Source organism: Mastacembelus armatus, chromosome 24, assembly GCF_900324485.2.
Source record: "Mastacembelus armatus chromosome 24, fMasArm1.2, whole genome shotgun sequence".
NCBI classification, from domain to species: Eukaryota; Metazoa; Chordata; class Actinopteri; order Synbranchiformes; family Mastacembelidae; genus Mastacembelus; species Mastacembelus armatus.
In genome coordinates this window covers 20,914,617-20,937,295 of record NC_046656.1, presented here as the reverse complement: position 1 = coordinate 20,937,295, position 22,679 = coordinate 20,914,617, and the positions used below count along the sequence as shown (strand labels likewise).

General features: G+C 44.6%; 2 protein-coding genes across 2 annotated transcripts in view; both read left to right on the top strand.

Moving 5' to 3' along the window:
* Nucleotides 1-22,679, top strand: part of cfap61 (cilia and flagella associated protein 61) — a 54,184-nt gene that overhangs the window by 14,687 nt on the left and 16,818 nt on the right. The window contains exons 17-25 of the mRNA XM_026329566.1: nucleotides 1,234-1,326; nucleotides 1,844-2,012; nucleotides 2,162-2,339; nucleotides 4,414-4,706; nucleotides 5,516-5,843; nucleotides 7,308-7,390; nucleotides 7,616-7,827; nucleotides 9,609-9,702; nucleotides 9,875-10,052. Of these exons, the coding sequence (XP_026185351.1) occupies nucleotides 1,234-1,326; nucleotides 1,844-2,012; nucleotides 2,162-2,339; nucleotides 4,414-4,706; nucleotides 5,516-5,843; nucleotides 7,308-7,390; nucleotides 7,616-7,827; nucleotides 9,609-9,702; nucleotides 9,875-10,024 (1,600 nt within the window). The 3' untranslated portion in view covers nucleotides 10,025-10,052. The remainder of the gene's footprint in view (nucleotides 1-1,233; nucleotides 1,327-1,843; nucleotides 2,013-2,161; nucleotides 2,340-4,413; nucleotides 4,707-5,515; nucleotides 5,844-7,307; nucleotides 7,391-7,615; nucleotides 7,828-9,608; nucleotides 9,703-9,874; nucleotides 10,053-22,679) is intronic.
* Nucleotides 13,079-15,532, top strand: insm1a (insulinoma-associated 1a). The gene has a single exon (XM_026329570.1). The coding sequence runs from the start codon at nucleotides 13,360-13,362 to the stop codon at nucleotides 14,707-14,709; it is 1,350 nt and encodes a 449-aa protein (XP_026185355.1). The 5' UTR covers nucleotides 13,079-13,359; the 3' UTR covers nucleotides 14,710-15,532.

Below are 22,679 nucleotides of genomic sequence, written 5' to 3'. Positions count from 1 at the left end.
TTTCCCCACATCTTAGCGTCTGGTGTTGGAGATTTTTGCCGGTGGGCGTTAATTTAGCAGGAAGCTGAGATAAGAACGGAGCAGGAGGTGATCATAGGCGTCGCTGAGATAAGGCTGGACACTGAGGTACACACTCTGCTATTCACTCAACATAGGAACCGTTATCTGCTGTATAATGTCCTGCAGGCCACCACAAAAGTGGTCATTTGCATCACAGCAGATGTGTTTTTTTGTTTTTTTTTTTCTTAAATTGTGGACAGAAAACTCAACAGAGGGCTGTTCAGGATTTCATGCTCAGGATCCACAGCTGTATCGGCCATCTGGAGAAGGTTTCAAATCTGAGATTTTGTAGGTTTATGACAGACGGCACTTTATTAATCCTTGAGGAAATAGTGGATTTTGTTTGGGATTTTATGTTTTTCTCTTACGACTGTTGGACACAACCATTAAATCTTCTCTGCTCGGGGCAAAACCGTGGCGGGTTTATATGAGGTCACCATATTCCTGGTGCTACCTGGGATGATTAAAGGTGTAATTTGTCCCAGTGAAACATGTCCGACAACAGGATAGTGAGCGAGATGTCAACACGCTATCGTACACACAAACCTGACGAGGTCTGATTGCTTTAGCCAGACCCCACCTGTGTGAGTGCAGCACAGGTCTGCCAGTCCTTCAAACATTCTCATTATGACTCTCAGCAAAACATCTCGTTCTGTTTTTCTCCATTTTGCCCAGGGTCTGTAATCTTATGCTGTTTCTGCCCAGAAACATTTTAGACAACTAAAAAATCAAATCAAGGACAATATTTTGTTTTGCCCATGTTTTAATGCTAATAAAATGCAGAAACATGAAGAAACAGAATTTTATCTAAGACCAGTCGTTGAACTCACTCATTCTTCAAGATGAGCATAAGCTCATTCTTTTATTTTGAACCCTAGTGACATTAGCAGCACTACCATATTATTTTAAAAAGGGCAAGTGCTAAGCATTTTTGCAGTTGCGTCACCTTTTTTCTTGGAAGAGACTTTATATAGTTCATGTAAAGCATTTCATATTTTGTTCTTGACGTGGTTCCTAAGTGCTGTCACATATTTTTGGATGAAGAATGTAGTTGCAGAAATTCAGGCTGTCCTTCCCTAGAAAACATCTCTCTCACACTGTGTCCTGTACTGTATGTATTCAGTGTGTTCTGTGGAAAAGCACTCATGCTTTGCAGTGTTTGTTCTCTCGTAGCCCTCACCTGAGGATCAACAACCTGACCCTCATCTCAACACACGGTTTCCCAGGCGACTACAACCATGAGGACGTCGGATTTCTGTCCACAAGGTGAGGGGGGAGTGTAACCATGTCAGACATGAAAAAGGAAAATCATGTTTTGGCATCTAACACACTGATATTAGATGCAGCTCAACATCACGGGATTGTTTTAAAAGCATCTAACCAGTTGTTGTATATCACATTGATTCCTGGTTCCTAATGAAAATACATCACACAGGGATTCCATTGTCTCTATAGGATTTATTCAGTAGTGACAATTTGATGCTGAATTGTCTCTGTATGTTCTAAATATACAAATAGATTAAACCTTGTGCTTGCATGTTGAGATTTATTATTTCAAGTTCCTCCTGAGGGGACCATGAACATACAAACCAAATGTCCAGTAGTTGTTGAGAGAGTTGGACCAAAGCCGCAGACAGAATGACTTTGCTAACCAGTCTTGTTCATTACAATTGAAGGCAATAAAAGAAAGAAATCCATAAATAATCCCTGATCATCAGCGATGACAAAGGAATTACAACAGTAGTTGATTATCTTGGCGTGTCTTCTTCGCTGCTTCCCACAGTCACGCCTACAGCAGCAGAGACCTGGCTCAGCTCCCGCTGCGTTCCTGTGTCAAAGTGATTACTGGGAAGATGGTGGGCATCAACAGGAAGTCCAAGCATGTCCTGGTGTCTGGGTTTGGGAAGGTGGCCTATGATCACCTCGTCCTATGTACTGGCCTGCAGTACCGGGTGAGACAAGTAAAACTGACCCCACTAATAACTTATCAGTGATTTTAGACTCTTTAACTTTTTCTGAGACAGGTGGGAAAACACTGTCTTCCTCAATGTATAAATCAAATGTGATGTGACTGGTCCGTTTGTGTAATGTGATGCTGTAGGTTCCCTGCCCGACCGGAGTGGATGTGAGCCAGCCGGTCACAAACAGCCAGCTGCAGGCTCAGTCTGCTCACCGCAGATACACCGGGCCCGTCCCCTCCAACCTCTTCACCCTCAATGACCTGCACGACTGCATGGCTGCTCGCCACTGGCTGTGCACCAACTTTGTGGAGCTGGAGGGTAAGTGAACACTCCCCCCCATATGCTCTCTCTCACACACACACTACACACACACACACAACCTAAAATTAATCTGTAGTAGTATGTCATTACTCAGCCAGTCAGCGCTGAAGTGCCCGGGTATAATTAGCAGCTAATTAGCTGCAGAGAAATCTTTCATCTCTGTGAATCAGGTCGGCCTCTTCCATCCATTTTCCATTATCATATCACTTTCTGAGAGCCAGGCTTTTCAGAGCAGGAAAAAATACACAGTGTCATTAAGCAAAATTAATCTGCTCTCTGAAGGAATTGTGCAGTGATCTAGAGTGGGGCTTTTATACATACTAATTAGTTGATCCCAATCGTAAAGGAAAACCATTAATAAATGCAAATTGTAATGGCAGACTCGTGCAGATACCGTGTTTATTTCCATATTATAATAACAGGAGAAGGAAACAAAGCAAATACAGAGTTCAGTTGTTTCTATTTCTAAACACAAGCCTTAAAAGGATAAATTATCTTATTCATAACAAATCCCATGAAAATATTAAAACCAAGAAGTCCACCTCTTACTAAATCTCAGCTCTGCATATAATGACATAAATCTTCAAACTATACAAACATGTAGTTTGTCTCTAAACGTTTTTTGCAAAGGTTTCTCCATCATTGTATTGGGACTATTTTTAGTGGAGGATAAATCCACGTTTGGTCTTTAGTGAGTGTTAGTGGCAGCAGGATGGTGTATGTGGGACTGAGTCAGAATGAACTACAGTGGGTGTTCATGCTGATGAAGAAACATGTCACCTGCTGTTTCGAATTGTTTCTGAATGCAGTGAATATAACATGAAATGCTTGTTAATTAGATACACTCATGTTTTTAAAAGCCTTTACTCTAATGAGTATAATGACACTGACCACACAAGTCCTCCTCAGGACTTTACAGTGTCTTGTATTATCTGGGGATACATTTCCCTTTTTGTTGATATTAAAACACCATCTTGTTTACTTGCATAGTTCTAGTAGTACTGGTGGAAGTAGTAGTTTTTTTTTTTTTATTGATCACAGTGGTTAAGCTTTGTGTTCTGGTGGCCTTGGTGAGTTCCCAGCAGCAGCAGCCTGTTGGTGTTCAGCACCATGGACAGAGACTCTGACGTCTCTAAGGCTGGGTTCACACAGACTGTCGCTCTGCACACACACAAACGCAGCCTGTCTCATTCGTTCGAATGGGAAATGTGTGTTAATGCAGCAGGGACTAGCACCACAGGGGCTCCATCAAAACAATGCTGTGTCTTGTACAGAAAATCTGTGACAACATCACGTCCTCTGTGAAGCTGGTGCGTTGGCCCACACACATTCCTGGTGAATGACACTGTAATATGAACCGTGTGTGTCTTGCTGTTTACCTCGAGGTCATCACAACCCAAGATGAACATTTGCCACAGTGATAATTTCCCAGTGTTGTCCAATCCTGTCTGGGAGTGTTACAGACCAGTCTGCTGTGTTTCAGCCTACACATTAAAACAATGCCAGGGTCTGCATTGGGGGGCGTGTGTTGTTTCATGCCAGAGGACTGAAGTTATGTACGTAAGGCTTTTTAGACACAGCACATATTCTCACTCATACGGGAGATTGTATCTTCAGTAAAGTTTACCCTGTTTGATTTCTTATTTCGCTGTCGTTCACAGTTCGGGGCTTTTTGTTTTGTTTTTTTTGTCTGTGTATCCTGCGTCAGTAGTGAACAGAGGGTGAAATAGTGTCTGTCTTTGTCTCATGGTGACGATCCAGCACCTGTGTAAAGCTTTTAGTGTTTGTAATACTATGATCTTGTAAGGTTAACATCTGCTCTGCCCAGTCAGTGTTATTAATGTAGTGGATGGTTTTCTTCAGTGTTTTTGTTGATGTCATAATGTTTCACATCTGGTATTCATAACCAAACATAACAGCTGCTGCTGCTTTAGCAATAACATTGAAATACTATGAAGTATGGTTTTAATTGGATATCCCCTGTTGTTGCTGTTCTATCAGTCCAAGATACTGTGGAAATGTTTATAGCAATTAGCTATAAAATGCTAATTGCACGGTCTGTGTGTTCCAGATAATGCAGTTGTCTATGGAAACAGCATTGATGTCTACACCACTGTGGAGACCTTGCTCGGCCTTGGAATCCGTGGATCTCGTATCCATCTAGTCCTCCTGCCACCTGAGCCCAGAGTCTTCTGCTTCAGTGACGCCGCTGTGGAGAAAGCGGTGGCGATGGCCATGGAGAAAACTGAGGTCAGGGTCCACCATAACTGCCTGCTGGCCCAGATGAACGATGGCGAACACCCGGATCCTCTCACATTGGTGTCATTCACCACCGACACAGAGCCTCTCCATCTGCAGTGTGGAGTAAGTCCAGCCAAACGTTCTGGTGACTTTGAAAATCCCCTGGATAAATTCACCGTTTGCCCTGCCAGTTATTAGTTTTTACAAAAGAAACTGTTCTCCAGACAATGGTGGCTTATCGGCCAGGGTGTCTGGTAGAATTGGAAAGTTGACCAGCTGAATTCACCAGCTTCTGGCTGGATGTTAATTTGTCTCCTAGAAGCAGACTGTGTGTTTGTCAGGCACAGAAGGATTTTGGTGTTTTTCCCATTGTCATTGTTTCAGACAGCAGTGGATTCTGCAGTAGGAAGAGGCCCTGTTGTTCTTATATTACATGTTTATGTGCTGTGAGACCATGCAGGCTCCAAATATTCAGAAATGTGGCCCTGTGAATGTTCCTTTTCCAGGAAGAACTGTCAACACGTTTGTGGTGGTTTGGTGAAATAGTCGTCTAACTCTGAACATCTACCATCCCTCAGAGTGTAGTTTGATTTTAAATGAGCCCTGAAGTGTCTCTTTTATTTCATCTGTACAAAACCGAAGTGTAAAAATAATGGTATAAATAAAGTAGTCCCACACAGAGACCCTGTAAAAAGAAGCTCCTTGTTTTCACTCTTTGGTTTTTGGAAAGATTAAAAATGTGAGATTCAGCATGTTAGTGAGTTTTAAAGGTGCTAGTGGCTGGATTCACATTTAGACGGTGCCTGACGAGCTGTTCCCCCTGTTTCTGGTCCAACTGTCTCTTAGCTGTAGCTTTGTATTTATGAGCAGTGATGGTGAATTGATCTATATTGTCACAGTAAATATACTGATTTTTTTATTTTTCCTTTCAGGTGTTCATCAATCTCTCCAATAAAGGAGTGGACTATGACGCCTTTAAGAGCATCAACAGCTCCTTCCTGGTCTTCGATAGCAGACTAGTCATAAACGGCGCTTTCAGTACCAGTGACTCGGCCATCTTTGGTGCGGGGCCTCTCACCAAGTTCTCTCTTTCTTACTACACTGACGAGTGGTCGCACGCCAACTTCAACTCCAAGGAAGTGGGCCAGGACCTGGCGGCCAAGTTATTGCGGCACTACGACCCAACGCTGGAGTCCCCAGAAGAGCCTCCACCTGAAATGGACCGTCTCGTGCCGCTCTACAAACAGGCCAAGATTCAAGGTCTGATTTCTGACCCCGCCACAAAACGTGCACCTCCTCATGAACGTGTGGCGCTCATCAGTCGTAAACTGCTCATGAGTGAACGCTCGTATGAACAGACTTCTCAGAGAGCAGGAGGTTTGCAGAGGAAAACTAAAATGCTTCTCCATGAGACCCATTATCCATTAATTTCAAATGTATCCAAAAGCTCCAGAGAAGGAAATTACTCATTTCATTCAGCTCAGTTCAGTCAAGGCCGTGTGGACAATGACTGCAGCTTAAATGCATTTCCCTGTACACATCAGGACGTGAATTTCTGTAACACTGTGACATTTGGTCCAGACTTTGTGATCAGCAGTTTGTTCAGCCTGCTGCTGGTTCAGTACCAGTGCTGTTGGTAAGGTTAGTAGCTCAGCAACCAAACCTGCCAAACCACTAACAGAGTAAATCACATAATGATTAATGGTGACTGCAAAAAGCCACTGATTAGACCATTGAAGATGGTTAGACTCTCTAAACGCCTCAGGATGTGGAAGTGAATGGGTCTAAATTGGTGTCAAGTGTCAACATACATGTAAATGTAATGTAATCATTAACATCTTTAGTAAGTTTATAAAAACCGCAAAATTCCTCCACATTCATCAGCATCTCTCAGGTTTTCAAATCCTGCTCTCAGCCTGTCAGCTCGCCTCAGTCTGTGTCCTTGTTCCGTCCATGTTTTCATCTGCTTTTATCTGACAGAATTTACACTGCCACTCTTTTTTCATTATGCTTTTGTGAAACATTTTCCAATCTTTTCACCCACACACTGCCGACGTTATTGTGGCAGACACTCAAACCTTAGCTGGGTGTAACAATGCCGCATTGTCCGGCTGTGTATTCACAGAGCACCCAAGGCCGCTCCGCAGGTTACACAAACACAACAGCCACTCCGCTTCGCCCTTCTCACAGATATGAAACATACATGAACTTTTCAGAGCCATTTCAATGTTCAGCGAGAGCAGAGATGCCATATCGCTGCCTGCTATCTGAGTTCATTGCCTCGGATCTGTTTTCCCCCCGTGGGTGGACACAGACAGTGAAATACATGTTGTAACTGCTGTTGTCCCAGTTTTGATGCCAGTGCATGTTTCACAATGAAAACTCATTACATTTAAAGGTACCTTTTCTTGATATTGACCCATGATTGGTCTTTTGACTATGATATTTAATACATTTCACGTTGTCTGTGCCTGTGTGTGTCTGGATCCAAAGACCGTTTGGGATTTTTGTTTCACAGACGACTTCAAGAATTAATTGATTAACATGATTCTGTATTTTCTGATGCCAGATAGTCAACAGACATTAATATGAATAATATTTAAGTCTTTAAGACTTTAACTTCACGTTATTCTGTCAGTGAACTGTTCTTTTCAATTACAATGTGAATTCTTCAAACCTCATCACACCTTAACCTTCAGAATCTGTTTTTCCTTCTGTCCTCAGGTGGGAAGTTGCCTGGAGGTTTTAACTACCTGCATGTTACCAAACCGTCCCCCACCAACTTGGCAGGCCCGTCTGTTAAATATGTAAGTAAAGAGCATCATCAGGTTGACACGTTTGAGAAGTGAAGGATTATAAGTAAAGAAATGCAACAAGGAGGCAGAAGAGACAAGAGTTTAATAAGCTTTGTACAAAGCATCACCTGTGTGAAGGTGTATGAAGATTTCCCAAAATGCAGTTTATGAAATGATTCTGAAAACCAAAGTGTTGGACAGACCTCTCACTACCTTCACGTGTTCATCTACGTACAGTTACACGACCAAGGGATTGTGACCGGACGAGTTGAGACGGGGACCTACTTCTGTTTGCATCTCGACTGCTATGAGCAGGTGGAGACGCTCACCTGCTTCTCCCTGAAGCCCCTCCCTGTCTCAAATTACCTGAGTCTGTACGGGAAACACCAGCAGCTGCTGGGCCAGCTGGTGACCCGCTACCACCAGGGCCTGGTCCTCGACTTGTACAGGTGGGTCAAGGAGGTTTTGAAGGATGAACATCCATATTGTTATTAAGTTGAAAGACATGAGTGAAAGCTCTGCAATTTTTAGTCTAGTTAGTGTTTAGTGTTGGTTAATTTATAATGAAAGTAAGTTTGTGTTAAACTGTTCTTGAAATCCCTAATTGACTTTTGGGCAAACGCAGCTGTATGTCATAAATTAACAATTAATAAACTAAAAGGCAGCTCATGAAATTGCTTGACATTTGCATCCCTGCTGTAAAGATGTTCCACAGGACAGAAAACCTGAGACCCAGACAGATACCTCAAACCGAGGTCTGTGGTCTTCAAACTGAAAATGAGGATACTGAAACATACCACTAAACAAAGTACATCTCTACCTGTAGTAAACTCAGGTCATAATCATGAATGAATTTTTCAGGGGATTATACATTATTCCATTATACATCACATATTTCTGTGTAGGAAGAGGCATTTTGCCTTTCACTGAAGACTTTTATAGCAGCAGTAATGCATGAGGTAAACAGGAAAGGCGCAGTACAATAATGGGCCTGCAGAAATAAGCAGTTTGGTGAATCATATGATGCTTTTAGTTTGTTGAGAAGACAGATTCACCAAACTGATATTTTCTGCTCTCGTCTAGTGTGTTGTGCAGTACTTCTATTATTTTGTCCTTCCACTGTAGGAGTGTTATTAGATTTATGTGCTGTCAGTCATTATACAAGAAGACGTGCTGCTGCCGTTCAGTGGTGGACGTCTGGTTTTTGTACCAAACGATGACAGACAGCAGGTGGCCAAGTGTTTTCAGAAAGCTGCAGGTTGTGAAACTTCCAGTCATTCATCTGTTGACTAATGACCTCAGGTGTCAAAATAACATAAGAGGTCTGAACCGGCATGAGAGATTTAGGTTTTCGGTGTCTGTTGTGCTCACTGTGTGTGTGTGTGTTTGCTGTGTGTTTGCTGTGTGTTTGCTGTGTGTTTGCTGTGTGTTTGCTGTGTGTTTGCTGTGTGTTTGCTGTGTGTTTGCTGTGTGTTTGCTGTGTGTGTGTGTGTGTGTGTGTGTGTGTGTGTGTGTCAAACAGCAGGTGACCTGCTTCTGAGGTTTACACAAATGACCCCCAGACGTGGCCTGTTATTGTCCCCCGCCTCCTAATCTGTTTATGCAGTGGCCTGATCCGTCTTTGTGGCCGGTCGAGGACGAGACAAAGCCGGAGCAGAGGCCGATTCCTGTCCTGCTGCTCGCTCAGCGGACTCGTAAAGTCATTATAGAGGCAGAGTGAGCAGCATGACAAATGGAATCAAGATAATTTATTGACTGTAAGGCAACAGCTGGTAGTTGTTCACTAACTACCGATACTGTAGCTCCTGGGGTTTGTTTGGTTCCTTTAAGGTCACTGATGCACTTTTATGTAAAGGATCAATTCACCCAATGATGCTGCTGTGAGAGGATTCCAGTGTCATTGTCCTACCAGCACATGAAACCACACCCTTGTGTTATAATAGGACAAATGTCCAGCCTAAGAAAGACAACAGCATCATGCTGACAGGAAGTAGTTCTGTTTGCCTAAAGTGCAGCTAACGACGTGGTTTTAGGTTCGTCCTCTGGGCACCATGACTCTTAGTTGTCATTCTGAGTCTACAAAAAGTCACCAGTCATTAGGGACCATCAGCGTCTGTAATAAAAACTTCAAGCAATCAGTTGGTGAGATTTTCTTGTGGAGGACCAAGCGACGGACAGTGTGACAAACAGGTTTCATTATGTTCAGAACCAACTGTGTCGTCCTCTGCAGTTTCTTCAGGCAGAGCTGGTGTTTGGCCGTTTGCCACGACAGGTTCTCCGACTTCGAGCAGGAGATTCAGCAGATCAGCTCAGCTAAACTGAAGGTTGGTGCTTTTAATTTCATATCACTCAGCCTGTGGCCTGTTTAACGTAAATACCCAAAGTGCCATAATTTTATTGACAGGGACTGGTTTGAATTTCAGCACACATTCATACATGTACGTCATATGGACTGTCATATGTGGAGTCACTCAGGTTGTTGCTGTGTCTGAGCAGGGGATGATGGACGATGACGCCTCAGACGTCGTCCCTCAGGACAGACTGATGGACGCTGAGAGTCGAGCAGCTCTGAGAAGCAGCGCTGTGAAATATCTGACCTACAACCGCAACCTGCTGCCTATGTTCGCCTACCCGGGTCAGCTGTGACACCCCCCCCCCCCACCACCTTAACCAGGTTTTTACCCCATTACCTGTTTAAACCGTAGAATAAAGCTTCACTGAACACAAGCAATATTTCTCTATAGTGGCCAAAAGCATTGAAGGCAAATGTAGTTAAAGGGTAACAAGACAAACCGGTCGTGTGAAGTTAGAAAGACGTGTGCTGATCTGTGCTGCAGGGTAGAGGCTCCAGGCTACAGTCGCCACTGGCAGCTGTGGGTGGCTGCACTGCATTTTAGTAGGTGCCAGTGCTGGGCTTTGAAATGGAAGAAGAATGTGAGGAACAAAAAAAGACATTGTCTGCACTGATTTTGATCCTTGATTTTAAATCTGTCCCTCTTCAGCCTGAGGTGTCAACAGATCGCTCCTTAAACGTAGACGTGACACTGACAGCAACATAAGACGATTGCCAGTGATGTTGAGTTATTCCTTTGAAGAAAAGTCACTTAATTAGAGAAGTGCGGTAATAATATCTAATCATATTTTCCAGTAACTGAAAAGATGCTAATTTGATAAGTTGAGTCCACAAATATCAGCATATAAAATGTAATTTCGTTCCCTGCTGGCTGGAAACATTTCAAATGACAGAAACATCTAATTAAGAAACATCTAATAAATTAATCACTAGAAACATTAGATTTTTGTTTTTCGTTACTTGTGTAAACATCAATCTGATGCACTTTTTAATCACCAAACCCTTATTTTATGTTGATGTCCGACTCACACTAACTTATTTAGTATAAATAAAAGTGAGAGTGACATAGTTCCAACATTATCTCCAACTGTACGTGAGTATGACGTCTCCCCTCAGTGACCCTGCAGCAGCGTGACCAATCACACGGCCCGTATAGCGGCGGGACATGAAAGTGGATGTGTGGTTTTTTTTTGGAGGAAGAGGAGGAGGGTGTCACTCTACAGCTGTATGCTAATGAGGCTGAGCCAAAGCCTGTAGGGAAAATAACCGCACACACAACAACATATGTCCTCACTTACAAACAACCCGCAGGCTGCCAAAACACACAGGCTGCTGCTGTGCAAGTATTCAGGCAGAGATTGTGAGGTTCATAGAGGAGAAGTCACGTTTAGAGTTATGGAATTAAAATTAAGTCTTTCTCTGCGGTTTAATGGTAACTACATAATTACATTTTGATCTCCAATAACATTTTCATTACGTCCTTATACTCTAATGCTGCTGCTTTTCACTGTCTGTGGTGCGAAGCAGATGTTTATAGTGTTTTCATGATATTTCACTTTTTAATTCTGTAGTTTTTTTTATTTTTTATTAAGGACTCACTTTCTTACAAGGCTGAGCTTTGAGGCAATAGTTGTTACTTAACAAGTTTGTTTTGTGGTTTTTCCAGCTGTGTCATATTTCATACTCTCCAGCTTTTGAAACCATTTAGATCAGTTTATTGTGTTGTTAGAATTTGTATGGCAGTATTTACATTTTATACACTGGGACTTAAAGGGGACCCCTCAGTGGGATGTCCTTTAGGCTTTTGTCCATTTAATCTTTGTAAAGCTCCACAGTATGTTAGTCTGCATTTCCACATTGTGCGAAGCAGTAATGACTCTCTCTCCTAGAAATGAAAACCAGTTTCCAAAACAGCTCAGCTTTTTTTCTACAAATGAGTTTGTGTGTCCCCCAAAAACAAACACAATCAGGCAGGGTGCTGTACTGGAAACAAGAAAAACACCAGATTGAGAAAATTGTTAGTATGATGATTTTTTTTTTTTTTTTTTTTTTTTTTTTCACCAAATAGATTTTTTTCCACTTGTTTTAATAAAACGTGTCTTTAGAAAACAAAACAAAAACCTGATGTAAAAATCAGCAGCATATAAAAGATAAAGTCAGATTTTTTTGGGGGGGGGGGGGGTTAGCATTTAAATGATTATTGATCTGGTGTCAGGGCTCAGTTTGGACAAAATATGACCAAATCAATAAATCAGCCCCCGAGCTCCTCACGCTCCACACGCTGACGTCTGCGCACAAACCTCCACTTCTTAATTCTGACATTTCCTTTGGCCCGTGTCACATCCCGTCATCCCTCACGGTGGAGGCCAGGCTCATATCCGACAGACCGGGTCAGAGCGGACCTGCAGGAATTGGGTTTGATGTGTTTTAACTCGCAGATAATCTCGCTTTGCCCCATTTGGAGACACAGAAAGAGCGCGCTGATTACGCACAGCACGCGCCGACGGTATCTGGGGGCCAGATTGCTTCTGGGGCCCCCACTTCTTCTCCCCCTTTTTTCTTTAACGGTGCAATTTCCTTTTCAATCACGGTGGGTCTACAGCTTGCACAAGCGCTGCCATTGTGATGCAAAGCAGGAAGCCCTCCTCTCGGTATTAATTATGTATGCGTAAAATGACGGATTCATATGTCCGGAGTTAACTGTCACGCCAGCACACATGCTGCAGGGCCCCGGCGGGATGGAAGGGTCGGTTTGTTTGTTTGCTCTTTGGTTATTTGTCAAACGTTACCGGCCGAATTGAAGCTCATTATTCGGTGGATAAGACGGATTTGCACATCAGTTTCACTGGTTCTGGAAAGTCCTCAAATGTGTTCTAAGCCTAAAACCTGAGCCCGAGTCCTTGAGACCTGGCAACAGTTAAATGACGAGTTTTTCCTCAGGTTTGGAGCTGCTGTTTTCACTTTAACTCATGTAGGCCTAACCTTCCTAATACCAGGCTCGGTGTTCCCTCGCTGCTTTAAGGCTCAGTTTGGATTTTCCGGTTTTCTTTACTCTTAGTTTTTTTTTTTTTCCTGTCACCTCGTCCTGGCCTTTTTCACAAACCCACCCCCACCCAAAGGAGACACATAAAGCCGAGGCACGTGTAGATTTCTATACAAACTCATCAGACCGTAAAAGCAGGAGGCTCCTGGCGTGTGCCCGGGTCGAGACGAGGAGGAGCAGGCGGAGGGTGTGTGTGTGTGTGTGTGTGTGTGTCGGGGGTGTGAAACACAATAAAACCCTCAGGTACATCTGCTTTGCAATCTGCAAATCCTCCCCACCATCACCCCCTCCCCTCCCATCCATCAGCCTCTCCATCGTCACACACCCACTCCCCACATCCACAGGGTCCTCGGCTGCTTCTGATTGGTCGGGGATGAGGCAACGAGGGGGGACGGGAGCAGTGTCATCATGTCGCCTTAAAAAGAGTGCAGCTATGTTGTGCTGAGAGCACCACCAGAGAGGATCAGTTGCAGGAGGAAACAAACAGAAAAGGCGCATCAGATGTTTGTTTCCGCGACCAGCTGAAAGTGGATTTCTTCCCCCCACAGCGTCCAAAGTGCCTTCAGGTCTCTGTCCAGCGCGAACATGCCGAGAGGATTTTTGGTGAAAAGGAACAAGAAAACCAACCCGGTGTCCTACCGGGTTCGGTCTGACGACGAGGAAGCGGACCACACAGCAGCTGATGCGCCGCCGCTGCTGCCATCCTCCTCCTCTTTGCCGCTCGCCTCCGTCCCGGTGCGCGCACAGACGCCGACGCCCACCTGCGGGGTGGCGGCCACGGCTCCGGAGCCGGAGGCCAAACCAGTGCAATTCGGGAACCCGGAGGCGGTGTACCAGGCGCTCTACAGCCCCACCCGCCCCGTCTGCCAGGACCACGACCGCTCTTACTTCGAGAGACGCTTCAACCTCGGATCACCGGTTTCCGCTGAGTCGTTCCCCACACCAGCAGCGCTCACCGCTTTAGACCACCTCTTCGCCCCGGTGGACCTGAAAATCGGCTCCAGCAACGGCAGCCGCACCGACACCAGCGCTACATCCACCGGGGCGCTCCCCATAGTGGGGACCAAGCGGCCTTCCAACGACACCGAGCGCAAAGGCAAACCGCCGTCCAAGAAAACCAAAGCTATCCGGAAACTGCACTTTGAGGATGATGTCACCACGTCTCCGGTTCTCGGGCTCAAGATTAAAGAGGCACCGGTGGACCAGAAGCCCCCCAGACCGCAGCCAACCGGAGGTGACAACAACCCGCTGGGCGAGTTCGTGTGCCAGTTGTGCCGAGAGGCGTACGCGGACCCGTTCGCCCTGGCGCAGCACAAGTGCTCCAGAATAGTCCGGGTTGAGTACAGGTGTCCTGAGTGTGACAAGGTGTTCAGCTGCCCGGCAAACCTCGCCTCGCACCGGCGATGGCACAAACCGAAACAACAGAGCGGGAGCTCCGGTGCACAAAACCTGGAAAACGACAAGGTGCCAGCGTCCGGTAAAACAGTGCCGGACGAAGCGAAGGATTCTAGTGACAGGGACACACCCAGTCCCGGGCCGTCCGAGTCCGGCTCAGAGGAAGGGCTGTATGATTGTAATCACTGTGGGAAAAAGTTTAAGCGCCAAGCGTACCTGCGGAAGCACCTGGCGTCACAGCACGGTTCCCCAAAACCGGCGGAGGAGGACGACGCGTCGGCGTGCGAACCGAGCGCTGCGCCACTCAACCTGAGCTCGTCCACCTGTCACCTGTGTCCGGTCTGCGGGGAGAACTTTAGCAACAAGGGCAGCCAGGAGCGGCACATCCGCCTGCTCCACTCCTCACAGGTCTACCCGTGCAAATACTGCCCCGCCATCTTCTACAGCTCCCCGGGACTCACCAGACACATCAACAAATGCCACCCGTCCGAGAACCGGCAGGTGATCCTGCTGCAGATGCCGCTCCGCCCCGCCTGCTGATCCGGGACTCGAGTGTCAGATGGCAAGAGGCACAGTCCGGCAGCTGCTTCTGAGGATTTTAGGGTTCCACTGCAAAAATATGAAGCATTTCATTTTCAGTTTGTGCTCCTACTCAAAGCCAGTTCAAATATGTGGCATTTATGTGAGAAGTGTCCAGGGCGGTGATCATTTTCTGTGTAATTTGGTACAAATCAGCACATTTGAACAAACTGGACTCACTGAAGTCATTTCCTCAACAACATGGAATTGGTCCAGTTTCTGTCAGAACTTGGTGTGTTTCTTTAGGTATTATGGGATGTTTTTGCAGTGTAGCTCCTCTCACCAACACAAAATGTCAGAAACGTAACAATGATGATTCACATTCACTCCTTGGTAGAGGTCAGAGGTCAGCCGTCACCTGCAGCAGGCAGGGATTCAGTGCCTTGCTTAAGGACACTTCAGCAGGTTCTGGGTGTGTGTGTGTTTGAAGCCCGGCCTATAATCCCCCCCCCCCCGCACTAAAAGGATCTTTGACTACATGTTTCGAACACTTAAAAAAACGTTAGACTGTTAATTTATTTTTCTAGCATCTCTGCACAAGTGCTATTAGCTTCTAGACCTAAGAGAGGGGCCGACCTGTAGCCGCTAAAAGCAGAAGTCACGGCCTGGACGGGCCTTATCTCATCACTCTGATTAGCTTTAACTTAGCTTGTGGATCAGTGGATCAGTAGCTGTTGCCTAAAAACAAGAGAGTCAAATCTAGTGTAGCCGGTAATGCCTTTGGATTAGAAACTCCTGCTGTAAAACTGCCTTAAACTGATCTGATTGTTTTATTGATCACTTATTTATCATTGGCTGGGCATGATATGATTATTGTTTTCTACAAAGCCTTCTGTATTACCACTATACAGTATATCCAACTCATTTTTTTCTATTTATTTATGTATTTATTAAATTATTTGTGTAAATTATTGCTGTGTGTGGTTAAACCTGTGATTTGTTACTGTGTTTTTTCATGACGTAGCCAAATGATTTAATTTATGTTGAAACGGTGTGTTCAAGTGATTATAGCAATCATTAAGTTTTATCAGCAGCTCTTGAATAATAACTGAATGCAATCATCGTTTTCTTTTTCTTTTGGTTTCTTTGTAAACCTTAGCTCTTATACTGCTTTGGATGTTTCTGCAGTATTTTGCTAAATGTCCAAAAAATAATAAAAACCAAAATGAGAAACACGTTTGTTTCATGTCTTTTCCACTTCAAGGAGTTTTAAAATATCTTTTAGACAATAGTGACACGACCGTAACACGACCCAGAGCACGACCTTGCTGTGGTCGAAAATGGCGACACAGCAGCAACATGTGGAGGTATTTGAACGATGACGTCAGATCCAGGTGTTTCTGACACACATGTTGATTTTCAGTTTTCTAATGCATCAGTAAAAAATTTTTTTTTTTAATTTAATAATTTAATACTCTCGCCAGCTCCTACAGCTCAGGATTTGAGGTCAAGAGAGGTTAAAATGCAATAAAAACTATTTTACATGAATAAGGTGCAGAAATAGCAGCATTAAAAAATATATAATTAGTATCTCATTAATTCTCTTTAATACATTTCACTTCCATTAATGCAGTTTTGACAAATGTCTTTGGAATTACCAGTGAAACATGTACATGTGATTCATGTGCCTCAGGGGTCATTTCCATTTGTTTAATCAATAAAATATCATTAGTGCTTTATTAATACTCTACATACGTCAGCATTAGGATTTTTAAAGAGTTTAACATGAGAAAATGTGTTTAATTGATCTACAACACAAACAGTACAATCATCTTTGCGTACTGATCAATCCAATAGAGAGAAGAAAATGACTCGTGCTGCTAAAGTAACATTTTGAAAGCTGTAATGTCGGTGGCTCTACTGCATCTACAGGAGGATGAGAGTGTTCCGAGTTTAAAAACCCAGAGAAACAATGAGCCGCAAACAGAGCTGAGGTTTTCCATCAGAGATTCCACAGTGGAGGAGTGAGCAGCTACGACAAAGGTCGGGTCAGACGTCAGCTGCAGGTCAACGCTCACAAAACATTTCTGCATGTGAAAGACATTCCTGCAGCTCTTTCTTCTCTTTCTGAAGCACTGATATATGGCGGCCGACCGGCACGCGACGCCGTTTTCACCGTTTGTTGCTTTAGGCTTTGATTCTCAGCTGCTTCTGGAGAAGCTGTAGTTTGTATTGAATGTTAATCAGCCGCATCAGAAACCTCAGGGGCTCTTCCTGTGGCGCAGAAACACTGGTGGATGAAACTGAATCACGTTTTCTTTGTTCCTTGGTTGATTCTTTTTTTTTTTTTTTTTTTGGAGGGAGTGAAATTGCTGAAAATTTTTCACATCTGGATGGAAACCTTTTGTCTCACCTCACCTTAAACCCTCCATTAGACACACTCTGGCACTTTCTCCTCATCTCCAGCTTTCACCACACACAACAACACACAACACCACACACACAGGCCATCGGTCTGCGTCTCCATCCTTGTGTGGCTCTGACAGGTGTAAGCCAGCTGGGGAGCAGACTGCAGATAAGAGCTACAGATAACACACACAGATATTACCACACACACACACACAGACACACTGCTCATAATGGAGCAGCACCGCAGCGTTTCCACAGAAATAAAGTGAGCAGAAAGCAGCAGCTGGGAGATGTGCCACAGGACTTAAACTGTACGTCTGAACATGTTGTTCAGCTGCAACAAGTGAACACTTTGCTTTTTAAAAACCGAGAATGCAGATCACTTCCGTCTTTTCCAGCTCTGTGTAATGAAACGGTTTAAAGGATGGAAATGTCACTCTGCCACTTTGGTCCAGGCTGAATATCACAAAATGTTTGATGGTCTGTGCAGAAGACTTTTATTCATGTAAAACTGCTTCAGCTTCTTCCTATGACCTGGTGTCTCTGATGCTCTGCTGTCAGTCGGCGTTAACCGACGTTAACTGTTGGTGGTTTTGCTTCTTTTGCTCCTGTTGTGTGTTTTCTTCACATCAGACAAGTTGTTATCAGACATGAAAGCGACACGATGTGATTCAATTTGTCTGGTTTAATCGGACATCCACAGCTCTGTAATGCTGTTAACTCAGGACAGGCAGTAATGTTACACCCTGTGTGTGTGTGTGTGTTGTGTGTTGTGTGTTGTGTTTACCTGCAGTGGGTGCTGTGCACTGGAAGGATAACGGTGTCATTTGTCTACTTTGTATGTTTTATTGTTACTCTGATGACCTGCTGTCATTTGTAATGAGCCAATGTCTCACACACACAGTCAGTGCTCATATTTCTCAACAAGACTACAAATCCCATCAGCCCCATTGCTTCCAGACATCTGTCACAAATTCACCCATCCATCCTAATTTTCCATCCATCACTAGTCAAATCATCCATCCATCGTCCATTATGAATTTATTAATCCAACATCCACCGATTTTGTCCATCCATTCATTCATTCATTCATCCATCCATCTACCATCCATTAACCCAACATTCACTGATTCATTCATCCATCCATTCATCCACTCATCCATCCATCCATCCATCCACTCATTCATTCATTCATTCATTCATCCATCCATTGTCCATTAATTTATTAATCCAGCATCCATCATCCATCCATTCATTCATTCATCCATCCATCTACCATCCATTAATCCAACATCCACCGATTCATTTATCCATCTATTCATTCATCCATCCATCTACCATCCATTAATACAACATCCATCGATTCATTCATCCATTCATTCATTCATTCATTCATTCATCCATCCATTAATCAATCATTAATCCAACATCCATCCATTCATCATCCATTAATCAATTTATTAATCCAGCATCCATCCATCCATCCATTCATTCATCCATCCATCTACCATCCATTAATCCAACATCCATCGATTCATTCATCCATTCATTCATTCATCCATCCATTAATCAATCATTAATCCAACATCCATCCATTCATCATCCATTAATCAATTTATTAATCCAGCATCCATCCATCCATCCATTCATCCATCCATCCATCTACCATCCATTAATCCAACATCCATCGATTCATTCATCCATTCATCCATTCATTCATTCATTCATTCATTGATTCATCCATTCATCCGTCCATTCATCCATTCAGTCATTCATTCATCCAATCCATCTTTCCCTCAGTCAGTCCTTTATCTTTCCCTCATCACTGTTTCCCCAGACTTCATGGATCCACCTTCTACCATCCGTCGGACCTTTCAGTGTTCAGTCGGTGAAGGTTTCAGGAGCAGACGTGGAAAATGTTCTGTTGTTTTTCACAGTGTAAGTTCCTGATGAGTGGGTGGTGGATTACATCACGCCAGCTCCTCAGGTTTTAGAGTCTGTGTGTCTTTCACACCTCCTGCCCTCCATCATGGCCGCCCTCTCTCCGCTGCCGCCTCCCCGCACACGTCTCCTCTTATCTCCAGCACACTCAAACAAAGAGGCAAAACAGAAAGAAAAAGCCAGAGCAGGCAGAGTAAACACGGCCTCTGTGGGCCCAGCTAAGGCAAACAAAGCCCTGAGTCATTTTCCAGGCCGGCAGGTGTTGGTGTCAGAGGCAGGTGAGCGTGGCGAGAAACAAGCTGAGGTGAACACAAACACGGGGAGAGGGGGTTTAAGTGCAGATTAGACTTTAGCTGCTTGTTCACTTGACATGTGGGTGTTATGTGATAGACTCACTGTGTTTCAGTCTGTCTGGAAACAGTCGTCAGGTGTGTGCACGTGCACTGAGACGGCTTTGGCCGACTCATTAAACAGGCGCACAAAATCTTAAGTCTCTGTACATGTGAAATGTGCTCACAGGTCATTTTAAAGCTGATATGAAGCTTCAGCCTTTAAAACGACTTCAGTCCTTTGGATTTCCAGCAGAGTTAAAGCCTTTTTAGTGCAAAACGTCCTGTTTTTGTTGCTCCACAGCAGCAGGGAAAAGGGAAATGGCATCCAGAAAAATCTTACCCCGAAACGACATCACTGTGGGGGAGAGCCGCCTCGTTTGACGAGCTCAGACAGCAGGAGCGTCATATTAACGTCTGAATCTATTTTGGGACAAAACAGTGGATGTCATCCCCCGTCACTTATTCAGTGTAAGCACAACACACTGGCAGCACATCCAGCTTATTAGGACATGTGGCATCGTTTCCAAGGTCAGGGTCTGCAGAAGACTGCTGATCGGCTTTACGGACCAGGATACAGCTGCAATACCCATCTCCCCTCTGATTAGCAGGGCTCAAGTTAAACCTTAATCGCCTTGTAGGATCTTAAAGTGGGAAAGCTAATTAACTCTGCCCGGCAGCACACAGGCAGAGAGGAATCGCAACCTTAAGAGTCATTTGGCTGTTTTAGGTTTGAACCAGCTGTAAAAACTCACCGTCTGCTTTGTAGTTCAACAAACTTTAGTAAAAATGACGAAGAATTAAATATGAACTGCAAAAATCCCCACGCTATGATGTTATCGGAGGATAAAAACCTGCAGGACAGCAACTCAGTTTTTGTGCGCTGCCTGCAGTGAGTGCTGCTGCACAGACAGCAGATATATCTACAGTATACATGTAGGTGCATATAATTATATGCAGTTGATTGATTTTGGATTATTACATTATCCGACGTCTTAGTTGCCTCAGGCCCAAATAGTCCCACAAAACTTTCTTTGTGGTTAGCCACCCAAGCCAGCTCATTATTGTCCATGTTATTTTAGTGATAAGGTTTTTCAATAACGCACCTCGTCAGTGTTTACCGTCTCTCATACAGCTGTTCAATAAACAAACAAATATCTATTCAAAGATATCTGATCGCAGAACAAGCAAACAGCTCAGGCCTGTGGTGGAAAGTGTGGAGCAGCTTTTTGTATCTGCTGTGGCTGAAAGCACATGTCTGTTCTGTAATTCCTAAAATCCTGCAACACATCAGTGTGTGCTGTAAGCTTTTGTTCACAGGGTTGAGGTGAGGGTGGGGCAGGGGTGATGTGTGTGTGTGTGTGTGTGTGTGTGTGTTTGGAGGGGAGGGGGACAGCTGATTTGAGGGCCCTGCTGAAACACAAAGGGGCCAGGACCTCCTCCACACATGCCCCGCACAATGCCCCGGCCCTAATGCTTGTAAATCTATTCACACATCCAGAGGCCAAAGATAATAACAAGCTGTTCAGAATGAATTTCTAATGAGCACACTGAAGCCTCTCGCCCCTGGAAACCCGAATCTGGTTCAGCACAAATCCTACTTCACTGTGAGCCGGGAAACAACCGCGGCTGTTTGGTATCGACGCTGAGACGTGATCGTTCTGCGACTAACCAGTAGTGTTGACAACAGACGAGCAGTAACACCGGGGGGGTGGGGGGGTGGACAAAGGCATCTGAGCACTGAACACACACACTTTAACTTTAGAAATGTTTAGTTCACTGTTGATAGTCGATGCTGTTGCATGATGCGAAGGTCGAAGCCGCAGCGCTCAGGTGTCAATATTTGAGATTTGAAAGTTGTAATTGTGTAAACACTTTCTGTGCCTACAGAAAACTGAGCTTCATGAAGCTTCACACTGAGTTTTGATCAGTTTAGTGTCTAAAATATAGATTCACTGTTTTTGGTCTTTGGCTCTCGTTGCTCTAGAAAAAAGCCACCGCCCACGACCTGCTCAGCAGCAAACAGCCCACAGACGTTTGATTCTGGTTCTGCATTAACCATTTAACGTATGTAAACGGCCATAGACAGATTGCATTAGTCTGTCGTCGTCTCATGGTGCTCAGATTTCCTACATTGTCTCTGTACAGTAAACGCTGCAGTGTGTAACTGCACACTTTCCCGCTCTGGTTGTGGTTTTTGTCTGTGAGGGTGTTTTCAGTGTCTGAGCAGCTCAGTGCTGCAGCTGATCAAAGGTCATCAGAGGTCACAGCAGCTCCTCTCATCACCACTGCAGGAAGCAGGAGCTTTAATTATGCAAATGAGCCTGGATCCCGTCTGCTGCCGCGTGTCTAACACACACACACACACACACACGGGTCATTACAGACGAATGGTTGGTAATGTGATGTCAAAGCTGATCACTATAGTTCATCTATAATGATAATAATTCATGTTAACATAAACACAGTTTGAACAATTAACAGTTAATATAAATGAACTAATACTAGTGGTGCTGCTAATGACTCTGACGTGGCCTACAGTAAAAATCATTGTCATGGCACTGTGGCATCGTTTTATCAGGATTACTGGTCCTGGTACTTTGGACCAGGCAGCAGGCAGGACACAAATCCAGAAACAATAGCTCGAGTAAAAGGATCCCAGAAGGTGGTGAAGTATAATTATGTTACTGAAACATCATAATTGCCCCTAATGAATCAAGCTTTTTATTAGCATCTATTGTGTGTGTGTGTGTGTGTGTGTGTGTGTGTGTGTGTGTGTGACTTTTGTCTTTAAGGAGGAACGTGGCTAATTTTCTATGTACTTAAGAAAAAGATTTTTGTCTTGGTGCTGGAATCTTAAACTTCATGGTTCATATAATTTAATACAGTTAAACACTGACTCTGTGTGTGTGTGCGTGTGTGTGTGTGTGTGTGTGTGTGTGTGCGTGTGCGCTGCCTCATTCAGTCCTCACCTCCTGAGGACTGCAGCTAATGAAAAGCCTACAGAGGGGAACGGGGTGGGCGGTTGGGGGTTCGCTCCTTATTCTTCTGTCTGGAGGGGCGGGGCCGGGGGTCTGGTTGCCAGGGCCGACGGTGACACCGGGGCCCCTGGCTGACAGCGGCAGGCTGTCAGGCCGAGTGTCCGTCTGGCGAGCAGGCCAGGCCCTCCTCGGCGAGCTGGCACGAGCCGGCGCAGCAGCCCGGCTGAGGCATGACGAATCTCTGAAAGGAACCTCCACAAGGCCACGGACAGGGACACCTGAGCCACGGGGCACAGGGAGGGGCCAGGGCTGCAGGGGGGGTCCAAACAGG